The 17,247-nt window shown below is 38.4% G+C and overlaps 1 protein-coding gene across 1 annotated transcript in view; it reads left to right on the top strand.

Moving 5' to 3' along the window:
• Window positions 1-660: 660 nt before the first annotated feature.
• The window catches only part of LOC129480121 (DNA replication ATP-dependent helicase/nuclease DNA2-like), a 71,631-nt gene continuing 55,044 nt past the window's right edge, over window positions 661-17,247 (top strand). The window contains 3 exon segments of the mRNA XM_063637392.1: window positions 661-971; window positions 13,514-13,570; window positions 15,560-15,667. Coding sequence (XP_063493462.1) covers window positions 921-971; window positions 13,514-13,570; window positions 15,560-15,667 — 216 coding nt within the window. The 5' untranslated portion in view covers window positions 661-920.

Genomic DNA, 17,247 nt, shown 5'->3' with positions numbered 1-17,247 from the left:
ACCTATTCCAAAATTGACCACATAGTTGGAAGTAAAGCTCTCCTCAGCAAATGTAAAAGAACAGAAATTATAACAAACTGTCTCTCAGACCACAGTGCAATCAAACTAGAACTCAGGATTAAGAAACTCACTCAAAACCACTCAACTACATGGAAACTGAACAACCTGCTCCTGAATGACTATTGGGTACATAAGAAATGAAGGCAGAAATAAAGATGTTCTTAGAAACCAACGAGAACAAAGACACAACATACCAGAATCTCTGGGACACATTCAAAGCAGTGAGTAGAGGGAAATTTATAGCACTAAATGCCCACAAGAGAAAGCAGGAAAGATACAAAATTGACACCATCACAATTAAAAGAACTAGAAAATCAAGAGCAAACACATTCAAAAGCTAGCAGAAGGCTAGAAATAACTAAAATCAGAGCAGAACTGAAGGAAATAGAGACACAAAAAGCCCTTCAAAGAATTAATGAATCCAGGAACTGGTTTTTTGAAAAGATCAACAAAATTGATAGACCACTAGCAAGACTAATAAAGAAGAAAAGAGAGAAGAACCAAATAGATGCAATAAAAAATGAAAAAGGGGATACCACCACCGATCCCACAGAAATACAGTCTACCATCAGAGAATACTACAAACACCTCTATGCAAATAAACTAGAAAATCTAGAAGAAATGGATAAATTCCTTGACAAATACACCCTCCCAAGACTAAACCAGGAAGAAGTTGAATCTCTGAATAGACCAATAACAGGCTCTGAAACTGTGGCAATAATCAATAGCTTACCAACCAAAAAGAGTCCAGGACCTGATGGATTCACAGCCGAATTCTACCAGAGGTACAAGGAGGAACTGGTACCATTCCTTCTGAAACTATTCCAATCGATAGAAAAAGAGGGAATCCTCCCTAAAAAATGTTTATGATCAGACCATTTTGGGGAAATGAGCCAAATGTGTCTTTTAAGGTGAGTGGTAGAAGGAAAACTACTGGCAGAGATTCCAGGGGAGAGTTTAAGGAGAATTAAACCCGGGAATGGGTGGGAATGTGTTTGGAGAGGAGGGAGCATGTTTTGAGAGGAGCGTCTGTGTTCATCAAGATTGTGGCATATCTATGATGTAAGAGGCCCTCTGAGAGCACAGTGGATATAGATGTTAATACGCCAGGCCCTGCCTCTCTTGCCCTCTGGGAGCTTACCTAAGGTCAGAGTTGATGTTCCAAAATTGTGTACGTATTGCTTATTCACCAATGTGATGAGTCCTGGAGTCTGTGGGTAGAGCTTATATAATAAAAGAACATAAGTTTAGTAAGTTCAGGAGAATCTTCTCCAAGGAAGTGATATTGAAGTTCTTGAAAGATGAGTAGGGGGTGGCCATACAGGACAGTGAGGTGTGGGGAAGGATTCAGAGAAGGAGCATTCATGGCCAGGATCAAGCAGAGGCATAGGAACTGAGTTGCTGTGGCTATGGGAAGTGTTTTAGTGGGGATGGGGATGCCTGAACTTGACTCTCCTTTGCCAGACTCTGATGAGGGGTTCAGGACACTGGGCACCCCTGATCCTGGCCAGTAAATATGGTAACGTCCTACTGTGATCTGAATGTTTGTGCCCCCAGACCCTGGCATTTTATATGCTGAAACCCAAAACCATAAAGTGATGGTATTAAGAGGTGGGGCCTCTGGGAGGTGGTCAGGTTTTGAGGGCAAACCTCTCACAAATGGGATGAGTGCCCTTATAGAAGGGACTCCAGAGAGCTTATTGCCCCCTGCACCATGTGAGATATAGCAAGAAGACACCATCTATGAGGAACGGGCCCTTGCCGAACACCAAATCTGCCAGTTCCTTCATCTTGGACTTCTCAGCCTCCAGAACTATAAGAAATTAATTCACATTGTTTATAAACCATGCAGTTTATAGTATTTTGTTACAGTAGATCAAAAAAACTAAGACACTTTCACTTTCCCTATCCTTCTGGAGCTACCAATCAAAACACACCTCCTAGCATCCCCTATGAGGTGGACAGCCACCCCAGTCAAGATGACTACAGCATAGAGAGGAGGTGGGGGCTAGAAAAGGGGGCAAAGAAGTGAGGGAGGACTTTATCACTAACACCTGGGTGGAGGGACTTCTTCTCAATGAAGAATTGGTGATAGGAGAGTCACATGATAAGATTTGCTTCTGAAAAAGATAGGACTGCTCTGTAGAGAAAAACATACAATCTGGCAAGAGTAGGGGTTGCTGTTGGGTTGAGGGGAGTGAAAGGTGGTAGGAATAAGGATTGTGAGCTCCAGAGAATCAGGATATGACAACTGATTGGAGTACTTGGAGTGTGCTGATTTGCTGTCCTAAGTACAAGTGAGTTCTTATTACACCCTTAATTGTCATTTAGAAGAATTTATTCTCCTCACTCCCAAAAAAGCATAGAAACATGGCACCAATTCGAAATTTGAGACAAACTGGGGTGCTGTCAAAGCCAAGGGACCCTTGTCTATCAGAGGGTCACCTTCAGGCTTATTTCCTTTCCCCAAGTGCTGCCTGAAGCTGTCTCTTAGATGCCTGCCCACACCCTGAGCCCTACATGAGTTTTGTTTGACCAGGTACTAAAGTTGCTAAAGTGGCTCCATTTCTTCCTTTGATACTGTGTGGATCATGTCATAAAGACAGGAAATCTTACCAGTTTTCTCCACCATCCATGCAGAGAGCCTCAAGTATAAATCAGCAATGTTCACCATGGGCAAAGCAACATGATTATTTGGAAGAAATATTTTTGAGAACATATGTGTACATTGTTCATTCGCTAAGAATGCTTCCAAGAATTTCACTTTGCTTATTTTCATGTGATTTTAGAGAGAATTTTCAAAGTGCTCCTTTGATGATGGAGTTTGTGATAGTTCATTTTAAGTTTCAAAGTAAATTTTTCCACTCAAGCAATTCAGTGAATCAAATTTCTTTCAACCATCACAGCCATATGCACACTCCCATGGTTGCTCCTAGCCTTTAATCTAAAAACTGATTCGAGGTTAAAATTAGCATTTCACCTTTACAGGAACCCAAGTCCATTAAGAGCCCTGGTGTCAGGCCACACTGGAGTTTTCCCGTCATGTGTCCTGTCAAGCATAGTTGAGCAACCCTCCTTGAAGTGTAACGTGGTTATTGGCAGGAGAATGAAAAATCAGTTTTGATTTTAAAAAGGAAGTTTTCAGATTGTTCTTGTTGAAATTTTAGAGGGAGGTGATGGAAAAGAGAATATACTTACCATAAAAAATGGCTCCTGAAAACATTTGTTCTTGATTCCCCAGAGTCCACACCACGGAAACCGATTCCTCATCTTTTAAGAATACCATATGGATACTTATATATAGGCATGAATTAAGCAACTGGGCCTTTCAACAATTTTGGAGAAGGCCATTTCACACTTTTAAAATAAATATGCTCCTATAAGATCAGGTATGTTTTATATACTAAAATAACAGTGCACATGTATAAAATAAAACTTAGTGGTACCTCTCTCTGCTCATGGCGTTGTTGGGTAATATGTTAGCTTAAACTATTTCTGACCTATAGCTTATTACTGTCCACCACAATTCTCTCCTAGAAATTTTCTATTAGTTGTCAGTTTTTCAAATGAGTACTTCTTAGTCTAATTTTTTTTCCCTCTGAAGTTATCTTTTTTAGTCTTTGGAGTCCATTATTCTATCCCAGTTCATGAATATAAACTCATTTATAAAATTTACAGTTTTTTTTTTTACTAACTGTGTGACCTTGGACATATTTGAATTCTCTTTTCTGCACCTCATCTGGAATATGCACTTAATTACACTGTTTCAAATAGTTGTTAAAGTATTAAAGGCGCTAATATATGTAAGGTGCTTAAAACTGCTTGTCATATATAAGTGCTTATATAAGATGTTTTTTCAATATCTAACAATTTTATTATGTGTACATCCATAAAATATGAAACACATTGTCGTTTTAGACAAATGCCCTTTATGTTTAATTTATTTTAGTCTAAGAATCAACCAGCATTGGAAATACTGTTATTAGAAGGAAACTCAAAAACTTTTTAAATCATAACTGCAAAATTTGATTTTCAGCTTAGTCTCTCACAACTTCTAAATTTTTCACCAATCAAAGTTTTCTGTGGGCTCTCTTAGGGCAAATGCAAGTGGAAAGCGAAGGCACACGTTTCCACCTTTGAAATAATTTCAACTTGTATCACTTCTTACCATGTCTATCATAGCCACTCTGGCCCTGCATTGTCTGATAGAACTTTCTGTGAGGATAAAAATGTGCTGTATCTGTGCTGTCCAATACAACAGCCACTAGCCACATGTGGCTATTGCATATTTAAAGTGACTGAGGAACCAAATTTTTAATAATAGCTTTATTGAGATACAACATATACCATACAATTTATTTAAAGTGTACAATTGTATAGTTTTTTAAACATATTCATAGAATTGTACAACCATTACCACAATCCATTATAGGATATTTTTATCACCCCTGAAAGAAACCCTATATTCATTAGCAGTCACTCTCTATTTCCCCCCAGGCAGCTCTAGTCCTTGGAAACCACTGCTCTTCTTTCTGTCTCTATAGATGTGACAATTTCTGGACATTTCACAGAGATGGAATCATACAATATGTGGCCTTTGGTATCTGGCTTCTTCATTTATTATGAGGTTTTCTTTTTTTTTTTTTTTTTTTTTGAGATGGAGTCTCACTTTGTCCCCCAGGCTGGAGTGTAGTAGCGCATCTTGGCTCACTGCAAGCTCCACCTCCCAGGTTCATGCCATTCTTCTGCCTCAGCCTCCGAAGTAGCTGGGACCACATGTGCCTGCCACCACGCCTGGATAATTTTTTTGTATTTTTAACAGAGACAGGGTTTCACCGTGTTAGCCAGGATGGTCTCGATCTCCTGACCTCGTGATCTGCCTGCCTTGGCCTCCCAAAGTGCTGGGATTACAGGCGTGAGCCACTGCGCCCGGCCTATTATAAAGGTTTTCCAGGTGCATTCATGTTGTAGCATGTATCAGCACTTCATTAATGCTTATTGCCTAGTAAGTTTGTATTATATTGATACAACACATTTTGCTTGCCAATTCACAGTTGGGTTATGAACTTTTGGGTTCTGAACAGGCTACTGTGAATAATGAAAAATGCTATGTATTATTTTAGGCTATTATGAATAATTATGGTAATGCTGCTATAACATTTAGAAACAAGTTTTATCTGTTTCATTCATAAATTTCATTTCTCTTGCGTATGTACCTGAGAATGGAAGCGCTAGGTCATAAGCTACCTATGTGTATTATTTTCAGCAACCACTTCACAGTTTTCCAAAGTGTGTACTATTTTACTTTCCCACTGGCAGTGTATGAAAGATCTAATTTCTCTACATCCTCACCAACAATGGTTATTTGTCCTTTTTTATTATAGGTACACTATTGAGTGTTAAATGATGTCTTCTTGTGGTTTTGATTTTGTATTTTCTTGATGGCTGGTGATGTTAGGTTTTTCTTCATGCACTTATTCGACACTTTTATCTTCTTTACAAAAAAACCTATTTAAATGTTTTGACTATTTTTATGATTTTTTCTTTTTACTGTTGAGTTATAAAGGTTCTTTGTGTATTTTAGATACAGATTTCTAATCAAATATATAATTTGCAAACATTTTCTCCACTTTTCTGGTTGTCCTTTTCTGTTTTCTTTTTTTTTTTTTTTTTTTTTTTTGAGATGGAGTCTCGCTCTGTTGCCCAGGCTGGAGTGCAGTGACTTGATCTCAGCTCACTGCAAGCTCTGCCTCCTGGGCTCATGCCATTCTCCTGCCTCAGCCTCCCGAGAGCTGGGACTACAGGTGCCCGCCACCACACCCAGCTAATTTTTTGTGGTTTTAGTAGAGATGGGGCTTCACCGTGTTAGTCAGTATGGTCTCGATCTCTTGACCTCGTGATCTGCCCACCTCGGCCTCCCAAAGTGCTAGGGTTACAGGTGTGAGCCACTGCGCCCGGCCCTGTCCTTTTATTTTCTTTGTTATGTCCTTTGAAGGACAAATGTTCTAATTTTGATGAAGCTTGGTTCATTTTCTTTTATCACTGTGCTTTTGGTGCCATATCTAAGAAACTCTTGCCAAACCCAAGGCCATAAAGATTTATTGCTATTTTTTATCCTAAGAGTTTTATAGTTTTGCAACTCAGAAATATAAAATCAAATACTGCATATTCTCACTTAAAAATGGGAAATAAATAATGTGTACACATGAACATAGAGTGTAGAATGATAAGACACTGGAGACCCAGAAGGGTGAGAGGGTGGGAAGGGGAAGGATGATGAGAAATTGGTGAGTGTACATTGTTCCAGTGACAAACACACTAAAAGCTCAGACTTCACTCCTACCCAATATATCCATGTAACAAAATTGCACTGGTACTCTTTAAATATATACAGTTAAAAAAATGGGTTTATGGTTTTGGTTCTATGATTAATGTTACAATGTTTTATTGTGGTAAAAGCATATGTAATAAGCTTTGCCATTTTAACCATTTTAAACATAAAATTCAGAGGCATTAATTACATTCAGAATGTTGTGCAATCATCACAACTATGTATTTCCAAAAATTTTTTATCACCCCAAACTGAAACTCTGTAGTCATTAAGCAATAACTCCCCATTCTCCCTTTCCTCCCGAGCCCCTGAGAGGAATAAATTTTTATGGCATTTTAATTAATTTAAATGTAAACAACTGAATGCAGCTGGTGACCATCATATTGGACCTCACAGTTTTAACACCACCAATGTCAACCCCTGGACAGATATAATCATTTCTAAGCTGCCTTTGCATTTATTATTATTCTATTTCTGGTAATCTATGATCTATTCTCCCATAAAAGCTGGACTATTCCTGTAAGAATGTATCTTATACCATTTCATTCCCAGCTCTGAATCCTCCAGTGGTTACCTGTCACAATTAACAAAGAAATCCAAGCTCTTTACTATGGTCTGTGTTTATCTGCTCCTCGGACTGTGTGTATTCTCCTTTCCTCCTCCCAATGCCTGCAGCCTGACTGTCTTTGTGGTGATCTTTGGGCTCATCAAATGCTGTCTGTATTCAAACTCTGCACAGTGTCTCTTCTCTCTGCCCTCTAGACATTCACTTAACTCACTCCGTCATACCATTCTGACCTGCTCAAGTGTCACCTCCTCAAAAAGATTGTTCCAGAGCTCCCTATCTAAAGTAGCAGTCCCTGTCTCCCTGAATGTGGTTACCCTACCTTATGTTTCTTTGTATTATTATGCTTTTTTATTTAGACAAGGTCTCACTCTGTCACCAAGGCTGGAGTGCAGTGGCACAATCATGGATCACTGCAGCCTCAAACTCTGGGGCTCAAGCAGTCCTCTTGCCTTAGCCTCTCAAGTAGCTGGGACCATAGGTGAACACCACCACATTTGGCTAATATATTTCTTCGTAGCACTTATTACACCCATCATTTTAGTGTGGAACTGTTTATGAATACATGTTCTATTTCTGTCACTATACTGCAAGCTCTGTAAAGACAGACCTTCTCTCTCCAGTTCCCATAATAGTACCCAGCATAAAATAGGCTATAAGTAAACATTTGTTGAGTAAATAAAAGAAAAATCTTATTCATTTTAAGGCTATAATCAATGTTAGACTCAAAGAGATAGACTAATCTGTGTTAATCTATGTTAGACTCCAAGATTATTCTCCTGAATAAATGGAAGCGTTTCTTTATTGAAGCATGCCTTTTAAAACAGTATTGCATATGGTGAATAAGCTTTTGGATGTGCTGTTGGATTCATTTTGCCAGTGTTTTATTGAGGGTTTTCACATCGATGTTCATGAGGGATATTGGCCTGAAGTTTTCTTTTTTTGTTGTGTCTCTGGCAGGCTTTGGTATGGATGATGTTGGCTTCATAAAATGAGTTGGGGAGGAGTCCTTCCTTTTCTATTGTTTGGAATAGTTTCAAAAGGAATGGGTACCAGCTCCTCTTTATACCTCTAGTAGAATTTGGCTATGAATCCATCTGGTCCTGGGCTTTTTTTTGGTTGGTAGGCTATTAAATACTGGCTCTATTTCAGAACTTGTTATGGGTCTATTCAGGGATTCAACTTCTTCCTGGTTTCATGGTGGGAGGGTGTATGTGTCCAGGAATTTATCCATTTCTTCTATATGTTCTAGTCTATTTGCATTGAGGTATTTATAGTGTACTCTGATGGTAGTTTTTATTTCTGTGGGATCAGTGATGATATCCCCTTTATCATTTTTTATTGTGTCCATTTGATTCTTCTCTCTTTTCTTCTTTATTTGTCTAGCTAGTGGTCTATCTCTTTTGTTAATCTTTTCAAAAAAAAAAAAACAGCTCCTGGATTCATTGATTTTTTGAAGGATTTTTCGTGTGTCTATCTCCTTCAGTTCTACTCTGTTCTTTGTTGTTTCTTGTCTTCTTCTAGCTTTTGAACTTGGTTGCTCTTGCTTCTCTAGTTCTTTTAACTGTGATGTTAGGAGGTCAGTTTTAGATCTTTCCAGCTTTCCGTTGTGGGAATTTAGTGCTGTAAGTTTCCCTCTTAAGATTGCTTTACCAGTGTCACAGAGATTCTGGTACATTGTCTCTTTGTTCTCATTGGTTTCAAAAAACTTCATTATTTCTGCCTTAATTTCATTATTTACCCAGTAGTAATTCAGGAGCAGGTTGTTCAATTTCCATGTAATTTTGTGGTTTTGAGTGAGTTTCTTAATCCTGAGTTCTAATTTGTACATATACAAATTAGAGTACACCATGGAATACTATGCAGCCATAAAAAAGAATGAGTTCATGTCCTTTGCAGGGACATGGATGAAACTGGAAGCCATCATTCTCAGCAGACTAACATAGGAACAGAAAACCAAACACTGCATGTTCTCCCTCATAAATGGGAGTTGAACAATGAGAACACATGGACACAGGGAAGGAAACATCACACTCCATGGCTTGTCAGGGGTTGGAGGGGAAGGGAAGGGAGAGGATTATGACAAATACCTAATGCATGTGGGGCTTAAAAGCCAGATCACGGGTTGATAGGTGCAGCGAATCATCATGGCACATGTATACCTATGTAACAAACCTGCACGTTCTGCACATGTATCCCAGAACTTAAAGTAAAATTTTAAAAAAGGATATAAATATCATGTCCATTAAAAAGATACAAAATGCTTATGAACAGAAAGATTCTATATTGTAAATAAGTCCTTTCTATTTACTAAATTATGGTTGAGTGCAATCCTACTCAAAATCCCATCAGGTAATTTGAAAATTGACAAGCTAATTTTAAATGTATTTGAAAATTTAAAAAACCAAGAAGAACCAAGAAAGTTCTGAAGAAGAACAGAGCTCAAGAATGTATACCATCAGATGTTTCAATCTTTATTACAATTACAATAAGATGGTATTAGCAGAAGGACATACAAATAAAGAAACCAGAAACAAACTCATATTTATACCATCACCTGATTTATGACAAAGATGAAACTGTAGTGTAGTGAGGAAACAATAATCTTTTCAATAAATGTTAGTAGATCACTTGGATATCATTATGGGGGAATAAAAGAATTTGACCCCTATCTTACATCATAAACAAAGGTCAGTCGTAGGTGGGTTATAAAGCTAAATGTGAAAGATTAAAAATTAAAAAAAAAAAAGCTTCTATAATGGCCATGAGCCGTGGCTCATGCCTGTAATCCCAGCACTTTGGGAGGCCGAGGTGGGTGGATCATGAGGTCAGGAGATTGAGACCATCCTGGCTAACAAGGTGAAACACCTACTCTACTACAAATACAAAAAATTAGCCAGGCATGGTGGCGGGCACCTGTAGTCCCAGCTACTCGGGAGGCTGAGGCAGGAGAATTGCTTGAACTCGGGTTGAGGAGGTTGCAGTGAGCCGAGATTGTGCTACTGCGCCCTAGCCTGGGTGACAAAGTGAGACTCCATCTTAAAAATAAAAAAAAATAAAAAACCAAGCTTCTATAACATAAGAGAGTATCTTTATGACACTGGGGTTGACAAAAATTTCTTGAGCAGGACTAAATAAGCATTAGCTATACAGCAAAAGTCTGATAAATTGGACTACATGAAAATTAAGAACTTTGTATTAAGAAAGTCACGATTAAGAAAAAGAAAAGGCAAGTTAAAGTGGGAGAAGATATCTGCAATGTTTATGTCCAATAAAAAACTTATATCCAGAATATATAAAAAAACTCCTACAAATCTGTTACAGAATATATTCAAAGAGCCAGTTAAGCATCAGAAAATGTCTTCATCAAAGGCATGCAACTTAAAATGACAATGGGATACCATGACACACAGACCAGTCTGGTCAAAATAAAAAATACAGATAATGCCAAGTGACAACAAGGATATGGAGCAACTAGAACTGGTGAAGGTAAAATAGCACAACCACTTCAAAAAATTCTTAGGCAGCATTTAATGAAGTTAATATATACATATTTTAAGATCCAGCAATTTCATACTTGTTATATACCCAACAGAAATGCATGCAAGTGTGTACCAAAAGACGTATAAGAATGTTCATAGCATCATTATTTGTTATAGTCAAGAGCTGGAAGCAACCCAGTTGTGCATCAGTGGTAGAATGGGTGACTAAATTGTAGTGTATTCTTACAATAAAATACTATCGAGTAATGAAAATAAATAAACTATGGCTATATGCAACAACATGGATAAATCTTACCAACAATGTTAGACAAATGTAGCCAAACCAAAAAATACATGTGTTCTATGAATCCATATATGCAAGGTTCACAATAGGTGATAGTGGCTACTCTTTTGGGAAGGAGTGAGGAAAGGACTAAGAGAGTACTACAGAGGGGGCTCTGGGTGTTTGTAATTTCTATTTTCCAATGCAAGTGTGGTTTGCATGAGCATGTTCACTTTGTGGAAATTCATTGAGCTGTAACTAAATATACGGAATTATTTATGAATGAACTGATATATAATTCAATGGGAACCTGGGAGGATAGGGAGGAGGTGGGGGAGCTGAAGAAACATGAGTGGCCAAATGCTTACAATTGTTATTGTTGGGTTATGGATACCTGGGGGATTGTTGTACTATTCTTTCCATTTGTGTATATTTGAAATTTTCCATTATAAAAAGAATTTAAAAAAAAGAGAGAGAAAACTAAAAAAGAAAAAATAAAGTGTTACGCTTGTTAGTAAAACCAATTTTAAGGCCAATTACTAAAAAGTAAACTCCTACAATTTTGAATAGCTATTTGCTAATACATTGATTTGCTGCCTTCTTGGGGTTAGTTTAGCCTGTCCATTCCTTTTTTAACTTGCTCCCTTCCTTCCCTTTTAATAAAGTCCTGCCTAAGCTCCAGGCTCTATTTTCCACCTCTCCCCTAAGATTTAGGATAGTTCTGTTTTAAGTCAGTGGCCATATCTCTCCCTGTTCTCCTGGTGTAACTCTTACCTTACCCAGCAGCAGGCCCTCTGTTTAGGGCAGCCCATAATATTGCTTTTATGATTAATCTTCCCTTATCTACAAACTTAACTGTGGAGAAACAGGAGAAAGTGTGTGCCCAGGAGCTGGATTCAGGGACCCATGGTTACCCCACTTCTACTTATGATTCCATCATTACTATTGTTTTAGGAAAATAAACAGATCTTGATTCTTTCATAAGAGTCGATTCTTCCACAAGCAAATGGGAAAATTGGCAGGCCCAGATATGTGTGCATAGCAGCTACTGGTTGGAAATTTGAACACAAAAATCTTTATCTACCCAGCCTGTGAGCTACAAATCTGGACTAAGTATAAAAAAGAATAAAACTAAATACCACATGTTCTCACTTATAAGTGGGAACTAAACATTGAGTACTCATGAACATATAGATGGGAACAATAGACACTGGGGAACATGAGAAGGGAGGGAGAGAGAAAAGGGTTGAAAAACTACCAATTGTGTGCTATGCTCACTACCTGGATGATCGATTTGTTTGTACTCCAGCCTTAACATTACACCATATATGTTTGTAACAAACTTGCACTTTACCCCCAAATTTAACATAAAAGTTGAAAAAAATATAAAAGAATAAAAGGTGGTTGGCTGTGTCATACAAAGATACTGTGGCTTATCTTAAAAATAGGCTGTGACCCCTCAGGATAAAAATCAGGCTTCTCCGTGCAGGTCTAGTTGACATGATTAGACAACTCTCCCAGAGTTCTGCCTTAGTGGTTGTCATATACTTTGTTATAGACATCCTTGAAAAAACAAGACAAGATAGGAAAACTGAAGCTTTGAAATCCTTCCTGTAATTTCTAAACATCTCTCATTGGATTGCTTGCATTCCTCCAACTGATAGATTCCAGAAACTCATATAGTTGCAAATAAGAACATGAGTAGTAAATATCCCCCCAAATTATTTCAGAACTCAGCCATTATAAATTGATTTTATATTCATATAGTTATCTTTTTATTGATCTGTAATCCAAATTTAGCAAAAAATTGAAGATGAATCATGAATGAACACTTGAAAAAAGGTTCAATGTTGGTATTTTATAAAAATAGGTTAATAATTTCTTATTCCTTTCTCAAAAAAACTGGATAAATAGAAATTTTAATCTTCATAAAAATGTAAATTCCAATGCAGATCAAGTGTTTGGTTGTTTGGTTTGTTGAAAGCTTGACTTTGTTTGCTTCATTTAGACAGACTATAAGATGAAAAACTTTAGCCCTAGAAACAAAATTAGGCATTAGAATCACAGAGAATGGGATTTTGAAATGCCCCTGTGAGTTTATAGATGTTTCTAAAGTTCCATGTTTAATATTTTGAATAAAATAGGTGGCCATGCTCAGGATCTAGGAAGTTAACAGTAGCCTCTTTCTAGTGGTCATGCCACTGCCTATTTATTTGTTGAAAATATTGTTTACACAGTAAGTTTATCTCTGTTTACTGAGTCGTTCTTAAGCAGCTCATGTGTGGCTTGTACTTCTCTAAACCCTTTATATAAGACCTTCCTTGTTATTATTCCTTATTTTAAATCTTCAAAACGTATTTGATAGATCCTTTAAAGGCCTGAATGGTTATGAAATGCTTACATTATTGTTTTTGAAAGTTATACAAAGTCAAAGTTTTTTGACAGGTGATTAGCAGATTTCCCCATTCTTCAAATGACCATTTCACATCTACCTGCAAAGGAGAGCAACACTCAGAAAGGTGGTATCTCCCAAATCATCCAAGCTAACAGAAAGTCTTTCTCTACTATTTATGAGAAGGTTCATCACTAGATTGAGAGCTCTTCTAGAAGTGAATCTGCCTGTATATTCCCTAAAAACAACCCCTAGAGAGTTAGCTGCTGAGATGGCTATATTTTCAAACTTGAGCTGCCTTGGAGAAAGCAGATCTGGAGTGGAGACATGGGATTTCTCATGGAAAGTGAAAATAACTCACTCAGAATAATGTTTTTTCAAACTCTCTGTCTTTCCACAGTATGTTCTTGTTACTGATTGTCAGAAAGCTTGTTTTGAGACTACAGCTTGGACTAAAGTAAGTTTTGCCTAGAATTGTTTCTCTATTCGGTGTAGACATTTTCATGCTATGATTTATTTCTAAGCCTACGGGAAACAATAAACAACATCTGGCTATCTTATTTCAAATTTGGTATGTAAAAATTGTGGATTGATCTTTATTGGAGCAAATTTGCAATCCAAATTCTCTTGGTGATTTATTTGCTTGGCACCTAATACACCTGTAAGCTAACAACAGTCATCTCATTTCAAATGTAAAGCCTCATTGTAAAAACAAAAACCATGTACATACACAAATATACAGAAAATAAAGACTAAAAAAATTTAATTTCCATAATTTTATCATCAAGAGACAGCCACTACTAATGCTTTGCTGGGGATCCTTCCAGACATTGTTCTATGTCTGTGTGTGTGTGTATTTTTAAATAAGATGATGCATTACAGAACACAAGGCTTTGTTATTAAAAAAATTAGACACAATTTCTATGCCTTAAAATATAATTCAACAAAATTATTGTTTATGATTAAAGATTAAGTTTTATAGATGTTCCATCATTTATTTCAGCAGTCTCTTATTTTAGACATTTTCGTTATTTCCAGCATTTAAAGATTATATCTAAATGTTTATGTTTGTCTCTCATGAAGTGTCATGACCTGCCTGATGTTTAAATGCTCTGCTAAAAAAAAAAATGAGTATGAGGTGGTAAGTCAATGTGGAATAGGTAATCTCCTAAGATAGCAGTCCCCAACTTTTTTGGCACCAGAGACTGGGTTCATGGAAGACAGTTATTCCATGGACAAGGGGACTTCCATGAGTCTCCTAGGAGCTGGTTTCAGGATGATTCAAGAACATTACATTTATTATGCACTTTATTTCTCTTATATATTACATTGTAATATATAAGAAAATAATTATACAACTCACCATAATACAGAATCAGTGGGAGTCCTGAGCTTGTTTTCCTGCAACTAGATAGCCCCATCTGGGGGTGATGGGAGACAGTGAGAGATCATCAGGCATTAAATTTTCAGAAGGAACACACAACCTAGGTCCTTTGCATGCGCAGTTCTCAATAGGGTTCATGCTCCTATGAGAATCTAATGCCACTGCTGATCTGACAGGAGGCAGAGCTTCAGGTGGGAATGCCAGTGATATGGAATGGCTGTAAATACAGAGGTAGCTTTGCTTGCCCACCTGTCGTGCACCTCCTGCTGTGCAGCCTGGTTCCTAACAGGCCATGGTCTGGTACCAGTCCATGGCCTGTGTTGTGGGTTGGGGCCCACTGCCCTAAGAGACAGTGGCAATTAATCCAGGTTAAATGTGATGATGTCTCAATTAGCCTGGGATGTTAGAGGAGAAGGCAGTGAGAAGTGGTCAGAGCCTGGATTTATTTTACCTTTTTAAAAGCTAACAGAACTTGCGTATGGATTAGATTGTGAGTTGTGGAAGGAAGAAAGAAGTCAAGGATCATCATATTAAGAGGACAAAGGAGGAAAAATGAACAACTCAGTAGATGCTTAAAGAAACATTGTTAAGAGGCAATATCCATTTCAGATTTTTTTTAAAAAAGTCTTTGCAAATTGAACAGGACAATTGAAGTCCCAAAATGATCAATAAAAACATCTTATTGATTTTGTCCATTCAGCCACTCTCTTACCAGATTAATGGATCCTTGTTGTATACAGCCTTAGGTTGGAGCAAACACTTGCCATGAAGTGAGAGGGGCCCACTGTCACTATGGGATAAATCTGAGAGAAAGGCCAGCCATGACAGCAAAAGCATGTTCATCTTCAGAGTACTTTGGGGACACTCACTACTTGAAGTCATTGTTAAAAATTCTGAGGCAAGGGAATTGGGAAGATTGACCTCCCCAGTAAGCTATGAGTCATGAGAATCTTTCCATAAGAAGAGGTAGCTAGGATGCAGGGATTCTGTAGCAGGTGGAGTTCGGGTGAATCTGCTGCGCCAGCCGAGAAGCCCTGTCTGAGTGACTGTTTTCCTCTGCAGTTCAGTCATCTGGCTATCTGGGGAAGCACGCTGACCAGTCTGGTGTTCTTTGGCATCTACTCAGCCATCTGGTCCACCATTCTCATTGCCCCAAATATGAGAGGACAGGTAAGTACGCCGGATTGGAAGTTTGCCTTCTGTGTCTTGTGATAACAGTGTTTCTCCATGTGTAGACTAGCAGGCTCTCTGTGTTTTACAACTGTATTGAGGTTCAGTAGAGGCTGGTGCTACCTATTTCTATCAGGAGGTAAACCAAATTAAAGCACCTGGAAGATGTCATCCAATCCACAGAAATGGCATTTCAAATTTAAAGTGTTATAAAAAGTCAACCTAAACCCCCTTACTTACCTGGCATGTCCACATTTTCATAATAAATTATGTGTTAATTGCACATAGTACTGATATGTGCAGTTTATGGCCCTTTGGAAACTGGAGCTATTTTGAGTTGCTCATAATCCAATGATTATACGGTTACAGTTTTGATGTTGTACTCTGATTAGTAGTTATCCTCTTCTGAGTCATCTGTGGAAGTTAAATCTAACAGCTCTGTGAACCAGCATCTCTCATTGTTCCGTCTCTCTGAACTAGAAAGACTGAGATTAAAGGTCTTTATGCTCACTTGAATGCCTTTTTATTTTTTTCTTTCATATTACCTTTTTCTAGTGCATGAGATTGAGCCATCAACCATGACAAACTTGATCATGGAATCTAACAATATCAAGTTTGAATAGAAAGGAGCTTGGCAATCTTGTGGTCCATACCTCCTCAATTTACCAAGGAAGCTGTGCAAGCTCAGGTCTCCAGGTTCATCCCAGAGACCGCACCCTGGGGTTGCCCACAGCATTCCTGTCCTTAGACCCCAAAAACAGGCTGCTGGGCCCTGTACTTTAGGGACCTCTGCACTGGCTCTTCTTCGCTGGGTATATTTCTCTGCACAGAGTGAAAAGCTGTGATGCACACAGCCAGTCTTCCCACTTCTTATCTGTTCTCTGGGCTCCCAGGAACCCAAGCCTCTTTCTCAAACAGCCAAATGCCTACTGCCCAGGCCTGCCTGGGCCTTCTTCCAGATCCAGGCCAGTTTGCACAACCCTAGGCCCAAGGGGCAGCTGTTTGCAAGGGGTGTGCACTGAGTAGATTGATGTTTGCATTGGTGTTTCCTCCGACGTTTAAAGGAGGATGTTCATGCTGGGGCACAGAACCCAGGTGGAAAGGGAAGAACTGTGGGTCAGACTTTAATTGGTGTTTCCCACTCAGGAATACATATTTTAGAGGCAGGTCTGTGCATAGCTCAGCTGTCTGCTATCTCTGCCTCACTTACTCTGCAGAAGTAAACAAAACCCCCTGGGTTGACCCAAGTCTAGACTGTGTCCAGAAGCTGTTTCTTGTGAGGTAGCCCTGAGTAGCGTTGCTTGACTTTTGACCTGGTGGCTCAATTGGCTAATATCCCAGGGTGCAGATGACCTCCACTGAGGATGCTGAGTGGGATGGACCTGTCCTGCAGTAGCGGGCATGCTTGTCCCCTAATGCATTTTTGCTTTTTGTAAGAAAAGAGGACAAATGTCTAATGTGCTTTTCAGTTCTTTTCCAAATTCAGACAATAGAGGAAATTAGAGGGGATTCAGTAAACCCAGAAGATTGTTGTGTAGCAAAATGAGCATTTCCAACAAAGAAACTTTGTGTGTTTAAAG

The sequence above is a fragment of the Symphalangus syndactylus genome, chromosome 4 (assembly GCF_028878055.3).
Source record: "Symphalangus syndactylus isolate Jambi chromosome 4, NHGRI_mSymSyn1-v2.1_pri, whole genome shotgun sequence".
In the NCBI taxonomy this organism is placed as follows: Eukaryota; Metazoa; Chordata; class Mammalia; order Primates; family Hylobatidae; genus Symphalangus; species Symphalangus syndactylus.
The sequence above is the reverse complement of the archived record's forward strand: the minus strand, read 5'-3'. Positions and strand labels throughout refer to the sequence as shown.